This window comes from Myodes glareolus, chromosome 5 (genome assembly GCF_982192425.1).
Source record: "Myodes glareolus chromosome 5, mMyoGla1.1, whole genome shotgun sequence".
In the NCBI taxonomy this organism is placed as follows: Eukaryota; Metazoa; Chordata; class Mammalia; order Rodentia; family Cricetidae; genus Myodes; species Myodes glareolus.
The window spans coordinates 51,490,257-51,513,984 of record NC_142030.1 but is presented as its reverse complement, the minus strand read 5'-3'; the positions used below and the strand labels follow the sequence as shown (position 1 = coordinate 51,513,984).

General features: G+C 40.6%; 1 protein-coding gene across 1 annotated transcript in view; it reads right to left on the bottom strand.

The window, feature by feature from the left end:
- The window catches only part of LOC146894901 (uncharacterized), a 230,704-nt gene extending 208,060 nt beyond the window's left edge, over nucleotides 1-22,644 (bottom strand). Inside the window, exons 1-2 of the mRNA XM_087906642.1 lie at nucleotides 22,521-22,644; nucleotides 21,378-21,492 (exon numbers count right to left, since the gene is read on the bottom strand). Of these exons, the coding sequence (XP_087762768.1) occupies nucleotides 21,378-21,492; nucleotides 22,521-22,644 (239 nt within the window). The remainder of the gene's footprint in view (nucleotides 1-21,377; nucleotides 21,493-22,520) is intronic.
- Between the last annotated feature and the right edge of the window lie 1,084 nt (nucleotides 22,645-23,728).

Sequence of the window (23,728 nt, the reverse complement as noted above, 5' to 3'; positions counted from 1 at the left end):
CTCACTCTTGTTTCCAGGTAAGAAATTAGCTGACTAGGATGCTTCTAGATCTTTGAATGAATTATGGGAATGAAACCAACATTCAGAGTTCAGATGTCATTTATAAGTAGCATTCTCTTACGAACCCCATTGGAAATAAAAGTAATTTAGGAGAAACGGTCAGCACCGCTTTAATCTAGCAGGGATTTTCCTTGTGAAACAATTAAACACAGACTGGAAGTGTGACTTAACGCATCCTGCCTCTACACTTAGGGTCACTAAAGCATACTGTAAATGGAAATCAGCTTGCTTTAGAATCCAAGAACAAACTCTGCCTTTGACCTTTAGAAAGCGCGTGATGTATATGCCCACAGAATAAACAAAATAATTTCTAAGCAAATTCGTTGAGTGTACCTGACCTTTGAAGCAGAGCGGACGATGTTAATCAGATTTGTATAATATTAATCTAGCTCATCCTCCATCCCTCCGTGTAGTTCTCAAATATCATAAAGAAGAATTTCACACCAGGGGATCTGTGCCATCAGAATCAATTCAGATATGCAACAGAATGTACGACCTGGCTTAAACACTAACGTGGGTAACCCAAACGCAGAAGCAAGGGAGCACTGTGACTATAAATCTATACCATATACACCTAGGGGGGAAATGACTTTGAAAGCCATTAACCTGAGTACGTTATAGACAGTGTCTCAATAAAACATAGCTTGAATCCTGATACTGTGCAAAAATATCATTAGGTCAACTTTGAGTTGAAAATTGCCTGCATATTATAAAAAGGTAGTCCTTCTGCCTTCTTCTTCCTCCTCCTTTCCCTCCTCTTCCTCTTCTTTAGAAATATTTTTTGCATTTTGAGATTTCAGTGTTTGAGTCACAACTTTTTTGAATACCCTATTAAGTAACTTGGTACATATACTCCTTTGTTTTCAATACTACCTCACAATGATAATCAAATCTGACCTCTTTCCAATAATAAAACTCTACCCGTGGCTGTGATGGAGCTGACCATGGATGTTCCTGATCTATGTAGCTATGGCAGAGCTGACCATGGCTGTTCCTGGTCCACATGGCTGTGGTAGAGCTGACCTTATCTGTTCCTGATCTCTGTAGCTGTGGCAGAGCTGACCATGTCTGTTTCTGCAGAAGTAGAAATGAATACAGAGAAATTCACAGCAAACAAGCTTGACCAAAGCATTAAATGCCACCTGGCTAAAATGATTATCTCTGAGAAGACAACAACCCCAAGCTAAGCCAATTTCCTGTGGTGTTTTGTCACAAAGATTATTATTTTTTGTTTTTTTTTCATAAAATGATACCAGTGTGAAGCTGCTGTTTAACTTGTCTACCTAGGAATTAAGTCCAGCAGGGCAAACCAAGGGCAAGAGAGGGCTAGAGAACTTAGAGAATGGCCAAGGATAGCATCTGAGAGAGCAGCTCTGCCCAAAGCTACTCCTCTACCCGAAGCTACTCCTCAGGTTTGTAGCTTTTCTGAGCTTCTTCTTGTGTCAACTAAGTTGCATTCGATTTATACTTTCAAGCACAGGAGTTCTGGTCAATGAACAGTTCAGCTACCAAACTTTTAGCTGATCCCATTGTATTGCACTTTGGGGGATTCCTAGACCTGGAATCGGGCTAGCCTTAGCTCTACTGTCCAGAAAAGCATGCCCAAATCTCACTGTATTCTTCTAATAACTGCAGGTACCTAGTCTGTAGACAAGAATACATGATGGACCGTGGCTCTCAACCATCTGAGGGGTCACTTCGTGAGAGAAGAGCCGGGGGCATACTGTGGGTCTCCGTGTACCACTGAAATACTCTCCCAACAGAAGTGTTAACTTTCCTAACAACAAAAGCCATGTCTGCTTATACTGGAGTCTATCACCTTCTTTCTTTCTTTCTTTTTTTCTTTTTTAAGGTGATGTGGGATTTCCCTCTGCATTCTGTGATTACCATGAATGAATAAAGAAACTGCTTTGGGCTCATAGCAAAGCTAGAGGGGACAGAGTTAGGCGAAGAAAACTAAGCTGAATGCTGGGAGAGAGAAGATGAAATCAGAGAGAAGCCATGGAGCCTCCGCTGGAAACAGATACACTAAAACTTTGCTGGTAGGCCACGACCTCGTGGTGATGCACAGATAAATGGAGATGGCTTAAATTAAGATGTAAGACTTAGCCAATCGGAAGCTAGAGCTAACGGACTAAGCAGTGATTTAAATAATACTGTTTCTGTGTGATTATTTTGGGGCTAAGTGGCTGGGAACCAACAAGCAGCCCTCCTTCAACATTAAGATTTTAAAAAATAATGTCTATATGTCTGTGTATGTAAGTGCAGTACCTATGGAGTCCAGAAGAGGGCGTGTAATCCCCTAGAGCTGGAGCCACAGGGGGTTGTGAGCCTGGCAAAGTGAGTGCCAGCAATAGAAGGTAAGTCCCCTGAAAGAGCTGTATGTGCTTGCCACCACCGAGCCATCTTTCCAGCTCCCTCTACTACTTCTGTTAAGTGAAATTTCCTCGAATGACTTTTAAGATGACCCGTATTCCCTGATTGTAACTGCATTTCATGATGGCCATCATATCTGTATTAAAAACTCCCCTCAATTTTCCAACAAATCACAGATTTCTATAGATTTATCATATAAAAGAGGCAGATGCACTGAATGCAAGTGTGCATGCATTCATTCTCTGTGCCTTTGACTGCACGTGTGACTAGCTGCTCAGGTTCCTGCCACCATGGTTTCCCAGCTAGGGTAGACCATCCACTGGAACTGAAAGTTAAAGCAAACCCTTTCTCCCCTCCTTTGTTTTTGTCATGTATTTTATTAAGCAACAGCAGATGATGCTAAGATAGAGGTAATATTTGAACAGTTTAAATTATAAATAAGGCTTGGTTTAGAGCAAACAAATCATGTGAACCAACACTTCACTGAACTCTGACTTGGAAAATATCTGTGCCAATGATAATTTCTTTAAAACCATGGAAGTGTAATATAGTAGCAGCCTATCAAAGTATCTGCAATGAAATGAAAATTTTTCTGTCTTTAGTGTTTATAGGCATATAAACAATAAGTGGCAATACAGGAAGAGTTACCACACGTTCTCGGGCAATGAATGCAGGCTCCTCCTTATCAGTTTTCCATACAACCGTGAACTCAGAGGGCCCATACGCATGGCATGCCTGTTCTCTATGGCATTCATTTGTGGACTTCCAATGTATTTTGTGCTCTCAAAAAAAAAAAAAAAACCACCCAGTACCTAAGAAAAGATATGAAAATGTTACTTGCACACAAGAGTTGCCACAGCAAAGCAATGACATCATTGCAGATATGCAAACGCGAGAGTTAGAGGTTCAGCTACCTTTAAGAATTGTTTGAAAAGACAGAACCAAGCAACAAGGATCAAAAGAGTATCTGTTGGCACTCCAAAGGAGAGCTTGAACACTATCCCAGACCAATCACCAAAGATTGCGTGAAAGCTGCTTTAGAGAAAATTGCATCAGAAGAGATGTCCATCCTTCAGAAGGTTAAAGAGCACAGAAGCATGTTTGCCATGTAGAGGAATGTGCACTTCTCCGGGACAATGCTAAGGAACCCCCACTGTAATGCTGGTCACAACAGCACCCCCAGCTCCAGGAATGGAGCATCCCCACCCAGCTTGTACCTCCTCATTAAACAGACTGTGGGTGCCGAAAACCCAGTGAGGAAACTCATCCAGACAGAGGAAACAAAAAGGGCAACTTATAGAATTGGTAGTTTGGAAACCGTAAGTGATTCATTGATACTCAAGAGGAGAGGAGAGGACAGCGGTTAAAAATGAGATTGAGACTATATTCAAAAGATTACAGGGTGGAGAGATGGTTCAGCAGTTAAGAGCACTTACAACTCTTGCGAAGAACCTGACTTTGGTACCTAGCATGCAGACAGCAGCTCTCGACTATAACTTCAGTTCTAAGGAAGCCATAGCCTCGTCCGACCTCCTTGGGGCCTACACATATGGCACATGCATACACTCAGACACATACACATAGAAATAACTCTTTTTAAAGAGTTACTAAAGTGCTGATAAAGCATTCTCTAGGCCTAGGGCACTTGAAAAAATAAATGCAGGGTTTCATCCCGCGAGCAATACGATCAAGCTTATATTTGTAGAAAAATCTAGAAAGATTGTGGAGACTTACCTGGAATGGGATATAACCTGGGAGAAAATAAGAGAAGGAATCACTATGAGCAATTAGACAAATTATTTGACTTTTCAAATTACTAAACATTAAGTAAAAATGAGTAGTAAGCCAGCCAACAGCTGGGGGTACTCGTCTTTAATCCCAACGCTCAGGAAGTAGCGGTAAGTGTATCTCTGTGAGTTCCAGGCCAGCCTGGTTTACAGAGAGAGTTCCCAGACAGCCAGGGCTACATAGAGAATTCCTATCTCGAGGTGTGTGTGTGTGTGTGTGTGTGTGTGTATGTGTGTGTGTGTGTGTGTGTGTGTGTGTGTGTGTGATAAAATAGGTCTCGTTAAATTTCTAAGAAGCTTTTTATAATAAAGTTTTGTTGTGAAAATTTAAGATGCTCAGGCTGAAAAACTTATGCCCTTTGACCTACCAACTCAATTTCTATAAATATGTAACAAAAAATAGGAGATACACATAAAACCAGATACACATAAAATGTTGCTGCCATTACAAGGCTTCCTGTAACCCCACTGCCAAGAAACATTGTCCCAGGATTTGTGTCAATTCGAAAAGCAAAGCACAGCAGTCTACATATGGCAGGAGCCTAAACTCATGTAAGAGTATAAAATACAGTTGCAGTTTTCCTCCGGGTAGTGGTGGTGGAACTATTTTTTTCTCATATTTTTCCCATTTTAAATCATTGTATGAATATGTACAAATTTCATAGGTAACTGCTAGTCTGAGCCATTTAAAAATGCTTACTAGACACTAAATCGTAGTCCCACCCCAGTGCCTATGTTGAAGCTCTGACTCCAAGTTTGTCTGGATTTGGGATAATTTCCTGGATAATTTTGATACTGTATGTCATTGGATTCGGATGAGGTTTTGGGAGGGTGGGACTCATGAGGGGACCATTGTCTTTATAAGAAGAGGAAGAGGTGACAGAACTCGTCTCTCTTTTAGACAGAGGAGGAAGAGGCTAATGAGTCGAAAGTAAGATGATTGTCATCTACATCCCAAAGCCTGAGATACCATGTTGGTAAGCTAGTCATGGATTTCCAAGCTCCAGAAGTTCAAGAAAATAAATTCCCATTATTGAAGCCTATGGTGTTTGGTAGCATTTATCTACAGTATTCAATAGTAGACTAAACCGATTAAGACGATGCTTATCTGATTCCAGAAATGGCAATTGCCTATAATTAAACCTACACAAAAGCGAAATAAGACAAAAGCCATTTATTTGCAGTTCTTTGCGGCAGATGCTAAGAGTCAGGACAAAAGCCACAAAGGTAAAAATACAAACTTGGGGTAAGGTTGACAAGGCAGGCTTGAGGAAGAAGTGGGGGCTTCTAAAAACCGTGTCCAGAGCTTTTAACAGTATGAAACTGGGTTCCAGAAGGAGCAAAGAACATTAGAAATGCCTGCCTGGTAGTTCGTAGGTGGCCTCCAATAATCAGTCCCTACCTGCTGCTGTCCACACCTTTGGGAAGGCCTTGTCCTCAAGTTAGCTTAGCCCTGCACATCGTCTCCCACTTCTCGCCGTTTGCTGTATGGCTTTGTGAAATGTCTGTTGTCGTCTCACTTTTCAACTTCACAACCGCAGGACAGAAATACACATTCAGTGGGAACCATCCTCGACCTTTTTAATTTTAATACTTTTTAGGGCTAGCAACGCACACCAGAATACTCTGTCAATAATAGATGGGCAGTCAACAGCCCTCCACAGGACCCCGCCCCCTCCACTCAGTCGGGATCCTTATAGTAACAACTGCTACTCTAGACAATGCTTCATCTCCAGTGTTTGCTAACTACAGACAATCAATCAGCTCATTAAACCTTCAACAATTTAATATGAAACAGGTGTTATGTCAGATGACTGGGTCAAACCCTAGGCGAATGAACATGTTCTTGGGACATTTAAGGAAGGCTAGACTAGACAAAAATGCTTGGTAGGCATATTTAATGTACTTGTAACATAATGAGACTTTCAACTTAACCGATTAAAGAAAAAGATCCTAAGATACAACCATTCAGGAAAAAGATTTGTTTGAAAAGCAATCTGATGAATGACTTTTATTCTTGACACAGCTTTCGGGACCCATGGGGCTTACGTGTGTACTTTAATAATTGTGTATGTTCTGGAAGCCCACAAACTTCCAAATGCTCCTAACTGCAAAATTCTAAATCTGCACTTTTTACTTTGCTAGAATAAACTTTTTAAAAAATGTGAACCTATACATTTTTTTTTAATTACAGAAAGACTTAACAAGATAGTTTTCTCCAAATTCTTTTCAGTGCCTGAGGTAATTCGTATGTAGTGATTTCGTATCAACTTCCTTTCTTATTCTGGGCTGTCATGGACATTGACTTAAGGTTTATAGGTACAACTATTAACTCAAGCTTTTATAGTACAGTTCAGCAATTATATGATACACAAATCAGTCCAAGAAAATCTAGTCTGCTGAGAACCATTGATTGCCTTTTATTGTCTGGTCCTATTAATGACAAGATAATCCAGAAAACAGAAGCAGAAGAATATGTAGTGAAGAGATTTGGCTCACGAGACCCACGTGCATTAACTACAATGCTTAATCTTTAAGTAATTTCTTGCTAAGATAATGCTTTGAACACACACACAAACACTCACATACACATTTACATACATTAATATACACACATTCACAAAAACACAGACACACACATATAGATACACATATACACACATAAGTATATAGACACAGATACACAAACATATATATATACAGACACATATATACATATACACATAAACACATAGACACACATAGACACACATAAACATAGATACACACACACATATATATATACACACATAAGAATATAGACACAGGTACACACAGATATATATATACAGACACATATATACATATACACATATAAACACATAGACACACATATACACACATAAACATATAGACACAGATGCACACATATATATACAGACACATATATACATATACACACATAAACACATAGACACACACATATACACATATATACACATAAACATATAGACACAGATACACACATATATTTACAGACACATATATACATATACACATAAACACATAGACACACATAAACATGATACACACATATATATATATACACACATAAGCATATAGACACAGGTACACACACACATATATACAGAAACATATATACATATACACACATAACCATATAGACACACACATACACACATATACACACATAAGCATATAGACACAGATGCACACATATATTTACAGACACATATATACATATACACACATAAGCATATAGACACAGATACATACACATATATATAGACAAATATATACATATACACAGAAACATATAGACACACATGGACACACATAAACATAGACACACATATACATATACACACATAAGCATATAGACACAGATACGCATACATATATGTATAGACGCACATCTATACATATACACACATGAACACATAGACACACGTATATATGTATACACACATAAGCATATAGACACAGATACACACACACATATATATACAGACACACATATATACATATACACACATAACCATATAAACACAGACAACACATATACACACATAAATATATATACACACACACACACATATATATATATATATATACACACACACACACATAAACATATAGACACAGACACACACATACCTCCTACTTATCTCATCACAGTGTGTCCAGCAAAAACTGTGGAGAATTCCTGAGTCTCCGGAAGCGCACCGAAAGCATTCATTCATGCATCAGAATGAAATGTTTATAAATTCAGGGGTATGATTCAGAGTTAATTATTACAATGTAAAGCTAGAAAATCTCTTGCTCTAGCCAAATGCAAACTAAACCCATGGGAAACACTCAGGTACCAGGCCCAACCCACAAGAGCAAGGAAAGAAGAAACAGGAAGCCTGGGGTGTGAACTGAGGTGTGAACTAGGGCTTGTCCTAGGACAGCTGGATTCCGTGATCCTTTCTCGTTTAGTGCTGTTCTACAGAGCTGACAGGTCTCAGTCAACTGCCTCTCGCCAATCCTACTGCAGACTTTCCGTTATATGCAGTGGTTAAGTTCCCATCCCTGGGCTGTCTACGTGACTTCCAATTGGGTATGGAGGGTGGGCCTGCTTTTCCCTTTTTTTAGTATTTCGTTTCATGTCTCACTTTGATTCTCCATATACTTCTTGCATATAGTTTGCTACTTTCAAACACTGAATGAGAGTGAGTCTTGCCGTCTAGATTTCATTTTACTAAATCATAGGCAGACGCTCTTTCAGAAATGAAATGGCAAGAAACCTTTGAGCTGTCTTTGATGTAATTAAGCTAGTATCGTCGATTGTGTCCCATAGAAAATACAATAAATAAAATATGGATTGATGCAACGAATTCATGCATATTGGGAAGTAGATAATCGGGTAATTCTCATCCTCTGTCTCAGTTGGCTAGTAAGAATCTCAGCTGTGTGACCCCTAGAAAACCTTGTAACCTTTTTGTGCCTTGGTTTCTTAGTCTAAAATAGGATAACAATTCTTGCCTTTAGGATTAGCTGGGATTAGTCTAGGATTAACTTGGATTATGTGACTCTCATGACAGTATGGATGATATCATTTTTAACATTTCCCACAATCTTCTGAACTTCCTTTTTCAAAAAGATTTTGCAACATCTCTGGAACTTGAATATCCTCACCTAATGAGTATTATACAGAGTTTTCATGACATTGTTATCCATTTGAATTAGAAGCCTGAATTGGGTTGCAGCATCCCCAATTGGTGGCTGGTATCTAGTTAGCACTTAAAATGTAGCCGGTCCTTGTATGAGACAGATCCCGCTGCTGTAGTGAATAACAAAGATCTCCAGATGAGAAAGACTTAAACAAAACAGAATCTTTTCAGTCCTCACTGAGAACCAACAGGATGTTGGTTCCACGATGTCCAGGCTTCTTTCATCTTACACTGCTGTAATCCGTGGGCATCTTCCATCTTTGGATGTGAGAAGGTTGCTTCATTTCTTCCACTTCCCCTCATCTCAGTAATGGAATAGAGAGGTCGTTGAGTTTTCAGGCTATATATTTCCCATCATAAATATAAAACACATAGTGACATAACACAGAAATTACGGGTTCTTGGAAAGGGATTTGGAAAAAGCATAGCCAAGATGGCTCCATGTTGGGACTTTGGCATCAGGGACTTCATCTGGGAAGAACTGAGGATCAGATGAATCAGTGGCTGAGGGATGTAACCACCACCATGCTTTCCTTAATGCCTATGTCTGAGGGTTAGTAGAGCTGTTTCCTGACATGTATGCAGCCTGGAGTCCAATCTTCAACCTTACACACACACACACACACACACACACACACGCACACACACACACACACACACACACACACACACCAGCATATATGGGGCTGGGGAAACATGAAAGTCTAAATTATTATGTAATCCTCAGAATGACAAAAATTCCTTGACTAGGGGAATAAGCTTAGACTCTGGGAGAGGCCGCTGGGTTGGACATGAGGAAGGTATGGTGAATACAGTAGGGTCTATGGACACGTTGGATGTGAGGTAGGAAAAAGGAACATAGAAAGTGGTGGTAAGGTTGGAGGCTCTGGTTTGTGTTGGAAGCTCCCCAGGCATCCAAAGCGAAAGGTAAAGATGTGTAGCACTTCTTGTTTCCTGGACAAAAACTCAAGGTCAAGTGCACAGATTGGAGCATCCCAGCAGTGATCTAGAAGGCCTTCCTCACAGTCTAAAGGCAGAAATAGCGTCACCCTGAATGCTAGGGTGGGGGCAGGATTAAATTTTTCAGATGGCTAAGGAGAGAAGAGAGGTGCAGGGGTGAGCCTGTAGTCTTGAAGGTTATTTCTGCAAGAGTAGTGGACACAAAGGAACTGGGCATTCAGGATCCAAGCACAATAGAGCTCTGAAGAAATTGAGTCCCTTAATTCCCTCAAAGTCATGGCCTTTGCTTCCTTCATGCCAGGTACCCAGTAGGCAATCCCCAAGTACCAACGACCACAAAAACGATGTTGCCAGCCGAGCAGCACAGCCTCTCATTTGACCAATTATTTATGATTGTTCAGCTGATTTCCTGCTCTTGTAATGGCCTTCAATTTTACTGCAAACACAATTAGGGCATGCCAACAATCATGCTTTACCACCACGGAAATAGATCTTACCGCCCACTGGACACCTTTATGACTAAATCTCTGGCTACAAGACATAAGAACAAAGTCCTAGGTAAGGCTTTCTTGCATGTAGAGAAAAGCCAGTGTGCTGGAGTCAGCCCCCGAAGTTGGAATCTCTATCTTCATTCTTCCCGTCTTTGCTTCATCTGCTTATCATCGTTTTGTTTATAATATCCACATCTTTAGAGGTTAAAATACGCATTTTTTCCACTTCAAAAACCGAGCATCAATTGATCCAAAAGGCATCGTCTTAGCATTTTGGGTTTTATCCCCCCCCCCATTCCATTTCTCTCTACAAGCCATATTTAAGTCAAAATGAGAAGAAAGGGGTTTGAAATCACATTATGTCCCTAAGCCAGGCATAATCCCAGCATTCTGGAAGCTTGAGCCAGGAGGATTGAGACTTGGAGGCCAACCTAAATAGTATAGCAAGACCCTATCTCAAAAAAAAAAAAAAAGAGAGAACAAAACAAAAAAGTTAGCTACTACATTATTTCCTGGACAAATGCCATTGGATTTTTTTCCTCTGGGAATACCTATTTTTCCATTTCCAGACTTTCCCCTTTGTTTATCTCTTCGCTGTGATTATGTTCTTACTTTTTGTTATCAAAAGATTTTGCAACATAGAGCCTATGCATGGTTCGATCCTTCCCCTGCCAGTCTCAGCTTTCCTTTTGTCCAGCTCGGCTCCCACCCACCTCCACTCCTGCTCCTGAAGGTGCTATCAATCCTGAGGATAAACAAGAGCCTAGAAGAATTCCAGAACAAACAAGAAATGAACTCTGAATCATAAAATCCAGAGCCAAATGAGGGAAACAACATATTTTGGACACCCAAGCACCATTGATTAGCATGACTAATCGATATTTGATCTGTTTTCTTAAAATTGAAGCACAGGTCTTAACCCTTACTGCAAAGCTGTCTAAGAAGAGCGTGGTAAACAACACCCTACTGATGACAGCAACTCTTGGGTGTGAGGACCTGTCTTGTATAGTTTTTTGTTGTGTTTTTTGTTTGTTTGTTTGTTGTTTTGTTTTCTCCTTAGAGTTGTGTTACTCTTGTGTTTCTGCTTTAACTTTTAGACCTTTGGTAAAGGAATGTTTTTGTCCATTGAAAGCTAGTTCTTCAAGTGTGATTGTAATGGTCTCTCTTGTCCCTTTAAGAGACAAGCCCCACCCAATCCCTCCCCTGTATACCAGCTGGGGAAATGTGGAACCCTGGGCTCTAGAACCAGGTTTCTTTACAATAGCTCTGCATCCTATCTGCCTCAACACCGACCTCTACACCTCTAGGCACACCAGCAGCTTCGGTGATGAGTTTTTCCCTTCCAGGTCCCAACCACAGACTTCACAGCTATGGTTGAGCCCTTTGCTGGCATTCATCTCTGGTTGCTTTCTATAGCCCAAAAACATGACCAGACAACCCAGGGTTGGTCCTCCCATGCTAGCACTGCACATGCTGTTCAGTGAATTTGATTAGGAGCCCAGGGGTGTTGTGGGAGTAACTTCCGCTGCCTCAACCAATAGTCGCTGAAATACGAGCCCACAGTGCAGCGGGGAGCGACTTCCGCTCCGTCAGCCAATAGCTGCTGAAATACCAGCCCACTGGGGCGTGGTATATTTCTCTTTTAAAAAGAGAAGCAGATCCGGATCAGGCTCTCTTGGTTCCGGCTCTTGGTTCCGGTGCTTGCTCCCGTCTCCTGCTCCAGGCTCCTGCTCCCGGCTCCTGCTCCAGCGACTAGGCTCCCTTCCTGACGGTTTATGGTGTATGTAAGTTTTACCCCCCAAAATAAATAACCCCTTAAAACATAACTGGTGTGGGATTGATTCGCCGATACAGGGTTTCCCCAATTTTTCTTTCTCTTTTATTTTTTTATTCTTTTCTTTTGGACCACTTGTAAGTGGTCCAAGCCATGAGAGACCATTCAGAGCAGCCTCTAGCCTCTCTGGCTTCCAAGTCGCCTGGACCGAGTCAGTCAGGTTTTAACACCCAGCCTGTAGAGAGAGGATGTTCTTCAATAGGCCTTGTGGTGTTTTTGAAGGTTTTCACATTTTCAGCTATGGTATAAACCCTCAAACTATCCGTCACCCACCCGTGAGTGTTCTGCCAGTGTCCCACCAGCTCTGCATTTCCTCAAACTCTCCCTGCCACCTCTACCACTGATCCCACAGAAACTGGTCTGCAAGGAAACTGTCTTCAATTCCAGTCTTTGCTCCCCGCTGCAGCTTGTGGTATGGTAGCTAGGCAACAGGGCAAATCACGCCTCTAGGTCTCTCTTCCATATGACATGTGACTTCTGCCATTTTGACGGAGGTCAGGTGACCTTACCACCATCTTAACTGAGAGCCAGGTCAGGTAACCAAGTCCTGCCACTTTTACTGAGGTATTCCCTGCCTGGTTCCCTGGTATTGACTCTGTTACATGTGTGTTTTGCTCGGTGGCATGTCTTTGGAAGGGCCCACCAAGAGCATCCACTTTGAATGATGGATGGATAGATGATAGACAGGATAGATAGATACATAGATAGATAGATAGATGATTGATAGATAGATAGATGATAGATAGATAGATAGATAGATAGATAGATAGATAGATAGATAGATAGACAGACGGATAGACAGACAGACAGACAGACAGACAGGTAGATAAACAGACAGAGAGGGTCTCACTGACTGGCCTGGAATTTGCTATGTAGCCCTGGATGGCATTAAACTCACAGATATCCTCCACCTGCCTTTGCCTTCCTAAATCTGGGATTAATGCTATGTGATGCCATGCCCATCTTCATCTTATATTTTGTATTCAGGGTTTCTCACTGAACATGGAGCTCATCAATTTGGCAAAGCTGGCTGGCCAGTGAGCTCTAGGAATCCATCTGTCTCTTCCCACCTCCACCACACATGTATTCACATACACCACACTCATCACACATATGTACTCATTTGCATAATACACACATTCACATACATACACATTCACATACATACACAATTCACATACATACACACTCTTTCACATGCATACACACATTCATATGCATACACACATTCACTTGCATACATACACACATTCACATACATACACACTCATTCACATATATACACACATTCCTATACATATACACACTCATTCACATACATACATACTCATTCACATACATACACAGTCATTCACATACATATACACACATTTACATGCATATACACATTAACATACACACATATTCATTCATATACATACACACATTCACAGACATACTCATTTGAATACATACAAATATACATTCATATATACACACATTTACATAATACATATACACCATTCACATACATATGTACACTCATTCACACACACACACACACACACACAGGGGCTCTAGCAAGTGTGTATCTGACTCTTTATGTAGGTGTTAGGGATCCAGACTCAGGTTTTCATATTACACGGCAAGCTCTCTACTGAGCCATTCCCCAGCCTCCTTATCATAGCTTCTGCAATTAGCACTATTCCCACATTTTATAGACTAGAAAGTAAATCTCAAACAAAATGAACAAAATGAGCAACTGATTAATAAACAGTAAAGCTAAAAACTAGGCCCCGGGAAACCAAATTTTGTTTTGTTTCTGCGTAAACACAAATGAGTCTTTTTAAAAGTGGTTTTGCTAGAAAGAATGATGGGGTAAAACATGTGTGAACTGGAATTTAGACATGTATCTTACCAGACAAAGTATCCCACAGTTTCCCCCATAACGCTAATCAAGAGCCTAAATTATTATATCATTGTCTTCATCCGTTTCGGTTGTGCTTTGCATCCTATTAACACATTAGAACATATCAAACGGATGTGGAGACTGTTAGTCTCAGCGTGGCCTGAAGATTCCCCCTGTAGTGAAATTCTTTTCCATTGTAATGAGTTTACTGGTACCATTGTTTACCAATTTCATTTTCTATTACTCTCACACTGACTGTAAAAATCTTAGCAAGTTGCCTGGAAAAATTAACTCAGAGCATCTATATCATTAGAGGTAAAATCATGTCTCTGTGAAAGAACCAGCCTCCGTTTCTGAGCGGAGCCGTGTGGAATCACACTCGATCTCAGCCGTGACAGATGTTGTGTCTTCACCATTAAAACGACGTCAGATAACTTTGGTCAAAATAATGCAATAAAACCTAACACAATTGCCTGAAAAAAAATCACGCAGTTGTAATTTTTTCATATAAAAACTGATAATTACCGAGGCTTTCCCACCTTCACAAGTGGGGAGTTTTCTCCAGTTTGTAAAATAAATGACCCCGAATGGGTGACTTCTGCTGAGCTATATTATTATGTTTCTTTCTCTAACTTCATATTCTGAAGCTAAATGAATCCTCACATTTCTCAGCCAGGGGTCTCGCTGTCTCACATTTTATTTTTATGTTTCTTTTGCTTAATAGCAGACTCTTTTGCTTTCACATTTCAATTTGACACTCCAGATTGTTCAATTTGTTGAAAGACAGAAGGCTTAAGAAACACATTAATCTGTTTTTCTATAACGGTGGCACGCCAATAGTCGCCTCTAAATTTTTCTTAATAGTAGCTGCAATAACTCTGCAAAATAAATTTTCCCTCATTTAGTGAGCAGAGAATTTCTTCTATACTTTTCATTGCAAATTAACTCAGTAACCATCTGATCAGTTACTTTCGAACATGCATAGTTCTACAGCAAGAATTCTAAGCCGGCTAGACTACATGTGATACCCTACTAAAAAAATGTTCCAGAAAGTCCAGTTATTGCATGGTAAGTCCCTCTATGCAGTCATCTGCAGCTGACCTATGAACTCTACCATCTTTCAGTTAGCTTGTTATGAGATTATTTGTATAAATATTTCATTTAGAATCAGAGTTTGAGGAGACCTGCTCTTTCAAATGTTTGACTCTTCTTAAGGTCCTAACCATCTTAAAATTAAATTATCTTTCAGAAATGATCTTTAGTGGAATTTTAATGTCACAGAACTTCAATCCATGTTTAAAAAAATATGAAAAATTCGCAGTGCCACAGCCAGTTTCTCAGAGATCTCGTTTGTGAGTTCCAGCTCTTCAGTCTCTTGTGAGAGAACCATACGCAGAATTTGACACTTTTCTCCCATTATAGGTGAAACACACCTCTCTGCCCTGTTGATAAAACCCCCTGGGGACAATGAAATGGAAATAGCAGCCTTACAGGTGCTTGCCTCCTCCATTCTGCTCATCATCACTAGAGCATCGTTCACAAGGAGCTGAGACAGGCTGGGACGTTACATGGAGGAAATCTAAACCTAACACTTGGGTCTAATCCGAGTTCACCTCGTCCTCACCAAGCACAGCAAGGCCTTAGACACACATCCACCAGCAGAACAAAACCGAACGCCTGTAGTTGAGAGACCCTGATGTTTTGGATTGTTTGTTACATGGCGTTTCTACAGCAGCTGCTGCCTGTTACAGAGTCCCAGGTCACCTCATTAGTTTTCCTTTGTGAAAAGATTAAAAGAGTTAATGAATTTCAAGTGTTTCTCTGTTTTCACTCTTCGTAGTCCTGCTCTGGCTGAAGGTTTACGTTGAGAGACTCATGTCTCCAACTCTCCAAAACTACATTGCCAAGGCAGGACGAGGTCATTCATACTTACTCTATGGCAAAGTTTATGGTTCTGTTGATTTCAAAGACAGATTAATTTCATTAAAGGGAAATTGGGTAGTAGTACAGAAAAAAATAAAACAGAATCTAACTTCAAACACTGAGAAGTGGATTTCTGGAAATCATAGACAAGTGTGGTTGTGCAGGGAAGGTAAAAGATAGAGTATTAATATAATTCTGTTTAATTACTAATTCAGCTTCAAAAGTCTATCTATAGAAACTAAATGTTGCTATCTCAGCTACACACAAAGATTTATCTCTACAGAACCTTGGCATTCTTTTAGAAGGAAAAATAATGGAAACAATGTAAATATGTAATAAGGGATTCATTAAATAAATTTTGATATAAATAGGATAGAACGAAGCCATATAACTTTCCTGCTGTGGAAAAACAATGTATAGTATGGAAGATTGCCCATTATATGTGACTTTAATAGAAAAAAGCTTATAAAGTATTATTGCAGCTCAACCACACTTCTTTTTAAAAATACATATTTAGCAACCCGAAAGGATATTCAGCTTCACAGATGTAAGTGAAAATGCAAATTTTAAACATTAACAATCATTCCCACTTATGAGTGTGTCAAAGACCCAGTGTCCAATCCCACTGTGTAATGAGAATTAGAGATGCTATGCTCATCCACTCCTGATGAGATCTAGGTCGCAACATTTATGGTTCATATTTTGGCAATATTTATCAAGATGACATATTCACCATTTTTGACTAATCAGTGCTACATTAACATTCTAGATATTCTAAATTTCAGAGTCTAAAAATTGGTTCCAAGCTATACTCTTTTATTGTAAAATGACTCACTAAATTTGGATGTTGAAGGCCAATCTTTAACACCTCAGAATGTGACCTTATTTGGAAATAGTGTTTTGGGGGTTTGTTGTGTGTGTGTGTGTGTGTGTGTGTGTGTGTGTGTGTGTGTGTGTGTTGTGTATGGGAAGGGATATTTGCACAAGAGCCCATTTACAAGTCAGATCAACTCCTCAGAATATGTATTTTTGCCATAGGTCCTCTCACTGGCTTCTGGAGCTCACCGATTAGGCTGGGTGGCTGGCAGCACACACAGGAACCCTCCTGTCTGTCTCCCAGCACCGGAATGATGCCTAGTTTTCCATGTGGGTTCTGGGAGTGGAAGTTAGGTCTTCAGGTTTGCAACTATATCTCTGTGACCTTGGAAAGAGGTAGTCACTATGGCAAAGACTAATAAATATAACTAATGGAATCCAAAAATATAATCATAGAAAGAAAATGATGAAAGGGGATACAGGGAATATGTAAACATCTACAAGCCAAAAGGAGAACCCTTCTCAGAACACACAGGAAACGAATCCTGTTGATACCTTGATTTGGGGTCTCTAACATCAGAAACACTGGATGAAATAAAAGTATAATCTTGGGGCAGTGAAATAGGTAGATTGTTTTGTCTTAACATTTTTAAATTATTACCTTTGCAATTATTATAATCACTGTGACATTACAATATCATGCCATTTAAAACAGAAACTCAGAGACCCAACGAAAAGGAATGGTTCATTTTCTTTGCTTTTTAATCAGTGTGCTAGAAAGCACATTAATAGCAGGATATTAGAGAAAACCTTCCAGTTATATTGTGGCCAAACAACCAGAAAACAAAAGCAATTATTAAATAATTCTCATGGCTATCTTCACTTCCATGTACAAAGCCAAGGGGGATTGTTTTCTTACAACAGATGCACATGCAACAACTTATTTCAGTTAATTTGCTTGGAATATAAAGACTTTTATTCACCGGGATATTATTAAAAGAAGGCCTCTGTGTGCTTACTCTGACTGTCAGCCTTCATGGAGCTAACAAAAGACCAGCTCCACCAAGGTAAAGAAGCAGGCGCCTTTCCTTACCATGTAGAAGATCATTAATAAACCAGACTATATGTGAAGGACCATCTCTCTGAGGAGAGAGATGGAATTGAAAGCAGGTATTCAAGCCCTTGTTGGTTCACCAGTGAACTGACAAACTTCTCTGTATAATGAATCATAGAGCCCACTAAGATAAACCCAGCAGTCATTCTACTGTACAAAGAGCAAAACAGCTCCCACAGGCATGCTCTAAAATAACCCATGAAGAAGAAAGCCTAAATAAAGTGGACTTTAAGGCAGGCTTTGAAAAAATTCCATTTTCCTATGGGATAATCTGAGTTAGTGGTAGACATTTGTAGACTTTCTACTGTTAAAATCTAGAGAAGGAAATTACTTTTAAGGGGGGGTGCACAATTTCTAGTCTTTTGATACGACAAAGCAGACAATACACCCTCATATTTATCTTTAATGTGCAACTATCAGAGAATGTGTCTTTTGCTGTGTTAAAATCTTGCACAATCAGCAGCGATTTTACAGAGTACTATATTGATTTGAGGGTCCAGGTGAATATGCCAATTGTTTGGGGGCAGGACCCAAGTGCTTATTAGTTCTTATTCCTTTCCCCCTATAGAAGTTGGCATAAAAGCATCGGTTGTCCTTTATAAAAGAAGTAATATCCTGGTACGTTATCCTGGTCCTTCCTAGAGAACACAGAGCAAAAAGATGTCTCCACACAACCCACAGTCATGAAGGATGCTGATATATCAGGACAATGGATAGCTACTAGAAATTATATCTTGGGCAATTAGAAGGTATTTCCAAGTGACCAAGGAAGGCATCTTATAATGATTTTAAGTGAGCTCTAAATGATCACATGGCAGCTGGAGAGCTGGTCCAGTTGGTAAGGGTGTTTGTTGCTCCTCCTGAGGATGAGAGTTTTATCCCAACACCCACAGCAATGACTCACAACTACCTGCAACTCCAACTCTAATGTATCCAACACCCTCTTCCGGCCACTGTGCAAACCTGAATGCATGTGCTCATACACAGACACATATACACACAAGTAAAATAAATTAATAAATCTTTATAATATGAATTTAGCTTAAGACAACCCCAGGAAAGGTGCTGTGCAGATGCTGCTTCTACTTTATACCTTTTGTTTGTGTACAATGAGGAAACACAACAGAAATCGACTTACAGACAACCATGTTGCTCAGAACACCATGTACAGATACTCGGGTAGACAGCCTGGCTGACCTCCCAGTCAAGCGTTAACCTCAGCTAAAACCATATGGCTGAGGCAACCTTGCCTGTCCTACCACCAAGTCTCCAGACTGCCATAACCCTGGCTGACATGAAGTATAAACACACTTAAGATCCCAAAGAAAAACTGCCCAAATGAACCCTTTCTTCATTCAGGGTCACAGAAAATTAATTCTAGGTCACAGAAAAATGAAGTAGGTATTGTAAGCTGTTTACGTTTAGAGTCATCTGTTGCACTGCAAAAGTAAGAGTCCTCTGACAAGATCATAAAAATGACACACAAATTTAAGCCATCAAAGTCTTTTAAACATAGGCCAAGCAGTCACCCTTTGATCTGCAAGAACATTTGGTACTTTTCCACTCAATTTCAGGGCATCTCAGCTCTCAATACCCCACTGATACTTGGATCTAGAATGCAGACTGGATGGATAGAGATGTCAATAGCTCTGGGAGCAATTGTTCTTCTCATTTAAGAGCCAATGGGACAAATGATTCCTGAAAGCTAAACAAATGCTGCTTTAGCAAGAAGTCAGTATGGAGAGGAAGTCATTGCTCAAGTCGTGACCAGGAGTCAGGATATTGACTACTCAGAAATACCTCACTTGAGCACACATGGGACGTCCATATCCTTTTTATTCTTTAGCACTCTTCTTCCTTTGCCCATATTATTCAAGGTCAGTCAGAGTAAGGTCTGAATTTCTTTACTTTGGTCCACAAGCCCAGCTAAGCAAACAGTACCAGACACACCCTGAATCCAGCTCACACAAAGGGGGCATGATTAGACAGCTTTCGTGGGTTTCTGTCCTCACCAGACTTGCCAACAAAATCAATTGTTCTTCTTGAATCGGGAGGGACTTCTACAAACGATAAATGACCGAGCATCTTAACTGCAGCTACTCAGATAACCTCCATGTCATCCTGGCTGGCCTTCACAACCAAGTCTCGCTCCGGCGTGACACTTGCCTCATAATGATAAATTCTTACGCTGATAAGCAGGGGAACCATACCTGTCCCTATGCTAAGAAGTGAAATTTGAAGTCTTGCCTGAGTTACAATGTTTTATATGAATACTATTTTAAAGGTATTCTGTTGCAAAGAAATTTAGATTTCTTTCTTGCAGATGTTTTAATGATTTTTTTTCTATTACCTAACCTCTTCCTACATTACTTCTATACATCATGCAAGAGTCAAGCGCCTGGATATGAGATGTTATTCAAAGTTATCAAAAGAAGAGGTTAATCAAAATTATAAATGAGTTTTGGTAATTGGAGACCTTTAAGTAAAGAGTCCTGTAAGACATCAATGACATGGTTCCTGCTCTCTGAAAGATTCATATAAAATAAAAATCTTCCAGGATTTTCTTGATTAACATTTACTCCTATTCTGCACAAAGAATCTTGGTTTTCCTTGGAGAAATTGACCTTTCCTCATCCTTAGCTCTATGTTTCGTATAGGTAACTCTCCCTTCTACCTATTGTGTGCATGATCACACACTCACCAGGGTTTGCCATCCAGAACACTCTTAGAATAATAAAGGGAGACAGGGACATTCAGGGAGCTCACATAAGCAGATACTGCAAAGCACTATCTACAGATTAGTGTGGGGAAAATCCCACGGGATGTGGAGTACAGGAGACGAAGTGAAAAGTGAAAATCATCCAAGAAACCTTTGGATGGCTTTAAGGGAATTTGACATTTCTCCTGGGACCAATCCAAGGGCTTCTAAAAGGGAAGTTACGAGGTCATTGCTATACTGCTGTTTTTTAAAAAATTATTTATTATGTATGCAATGTTCTGCCTGCATCTATTCCTGCATGCCAGAAGAGGGGACCAGATGTCATTTATGGATGGTTGTGAGCCACCATGTGGTTGCTGGGAATTGAACTCTGGACCTTTGGAAGAACTGCCAGTGCTCTTAACCTTGGAGCCGTTTCTCCAGCTCCTCATGGCTATATTGCTATAACTAAGTCACCCAAGCTTGCCTTCAGTCCACTCTGTAGCCCAGGTGTGGTGCCCGAATCTGCGAAACCCTACTCTCTGATATGGGTGCGCCTCCCGTATTGAACCGCGAGTCTGGATCAATATCCTAGGAGTTAAACAGACACACACACAGAGACCAGGATCATTTGCCCAAAGGGTAAATGTCGACTTTATTCAGCACATGTCGGGTTTATATACTTGGGGGCAAAAGGACGAGAGCTTCCTCCCACCTGGGAGTGAGATCATAGTGTTGATCGCTTGGCGCCAAGTGGCAGAGCAGCCAAGCAGGGGGTATGGAGCTGGTGGCAGTGTCAGAAGGGGCAGGCACCGCTATGAGAACCTTTGCTGGCAGGTGGAATTACCATATCAAAAGAGGACAAAACTCTCTAAGCTAATTCCCCTAGCCGGAGGAGTGAGCAGAGGAGAAGACAGGAAGCTAGATTGGTAGGAGATACAGCCCTGCATAGCGCCTCAAAGAGCCGGGAAAAGCCTGGGTACCAACACCCAGGCAGGTCTTGAACTTGCTATCCTCCAAGCTCAGTCTCAAGACCAGCACCTGGGACTATACACTTGTGCCACCACAGCCAGCAAAAAGAAGTAGAAAGGATGTCTGTCAATTTATCTTGGTTATCTGTTCCAAGGTGCTGAGATGAAGAAATGTTACAAGGTACTTTCTGTTGGAAATTATTACAGTAATATTTTAACAAGATAAAAAAAAAACCCTGACAGAATAAAAAATAGCTGTTAACAGGCCACAGTCAAACAGGGAAAAGTAGGGTGCCAGGAGGTAAAAACCAAAACACATGCTATTTAATATCTTTATTAATGATCTGAAGCACGGAGTATAGATTGTACATTATTCTTATTTGTGGAAAATCATAAACGGTGAAAGATAGATCAACAGTGCAGCATAATACAGAGGCCTTGGAGAGGCCCACCGGTTCAAGTGAGCTGGGTTCAATTTATAAGAACATAAAACAATACGCTCTGAGAGAAGCCATATGAGACACAAACAAAAACCGAGAATTCTTCTAAAGAGAAAGCAAAAAAACCAAAGAAGATTTGGGGGTGATAGTAGAGCGCAAACTCACAAGTGCTTAAATTGTACACTAGGACCATTTTATAAAAAAAAAAAAAAAAAAAAAAAAAAAAAAAAAAAAGGCAGGGGCTGAATATTCGAGAAGCGGAACAGCATGAGATTAACAGTGAGAGCTGAATCACAGAAGTAGTAATCTCATGACTTCAAATCACCCTGCCATTTTGTAATGTCTCCTCTAGCAAAGCGTCTAGCAAAGACAGCCCTCGCTGTGACGAAAATGCTCTCCCCAACTTCATACTTCTAAAACAGCAAGTCACGTAAGACATGAGGCTACCTTCATAGGAATAAACTGGGTGTTTGCCGCAGCGGCAGTAGAACTCCCCCAAGCCAATTGTCCTTCGAGGACGTTGAGTGAGCAGAAGCACAACATCGTTGTTACACACGCTGGATTTCGCCATGGTTGTCTACAAAGGAACATCAAGGCAAATTACATCGCCTTGGTGCGTTTCCTCATCCACAAAACCTCATCAAGAAAGACTATCAACGATAATATGCAAAGGCGTACATATATCTCCCAGATGTAGAAAAGGGAGGCGCTGGTGAGGCGGCTTAGTGGGTGAAGTGCCTGCATCACAAATATGGGGAGCTAAACTCAGACGCGCAGAAAAAATGCTGAGGGTGACAATGTGCATTTTGACAACCGGTGCCAAACCATTAAGGGATGGAGAGGGATGGTGGAACCTTGGATCTCACTGGCCCGCCAGTCTACCTCAACTGATATGCTTCCAGTTCAGTAAGAGACCCTGTCTCTAAAAATAAAAGTGGGGAGTGACTGATGAAAGATACCAGTGTTAGCCTCTGGCTTCCACATACACACACACACACACACACACACACACACATGTGCATGCTCACAAAAACACACTGAATGATATGTAATTCTGGAATAGACCCTTGGCTTATCCTGTAACCTGGTGTGGTAAGTCCAAAAAGAACACAGTACATGAGGTCTGCGCAGCAGGAGCAGCAGTGCCAGGCTAAGGCACAAGATGCTCTCAGCTGCGTGTTAAGCAGGTACCATGCCCAGTCTGGGAGAGGCAAGAAGACCCTGTCCAGTCCTTAAGGAATCACTGAAGAGTGCTAAGTCACAAAGGGATGCAGCGCATAAGCACCACTCTGGCAGCCGGGTGGAGACTAAATTATTTGAGGGAAAAGATGCCACTGTCTAGGGGTAGGGAGCTATAAGAGACATCTGGTGCTTTTGTCAGGGCTATGGGTGGACAGAGCACCTAAATTCCTTCCAGGAAGTTCTTTCCTTGCTAGCTGTGTCTTTGGTCAGAAAGTGGATGGATGTTAAGATGAACAAGGCAGAGTTACCATGTTTCCCACTATTTTAGATTAATAAGTATGACCAGGAATAGAATCACATTCTCTTTTTTTTTTCCTAAAAGACTATGTGCCAAGTTGCAATTATTAAAAAGCCTGAGAACTGGCAAAAAAAATAGAAAATATGTAACTGTTTCAGATGAGCTACTCAAAAAG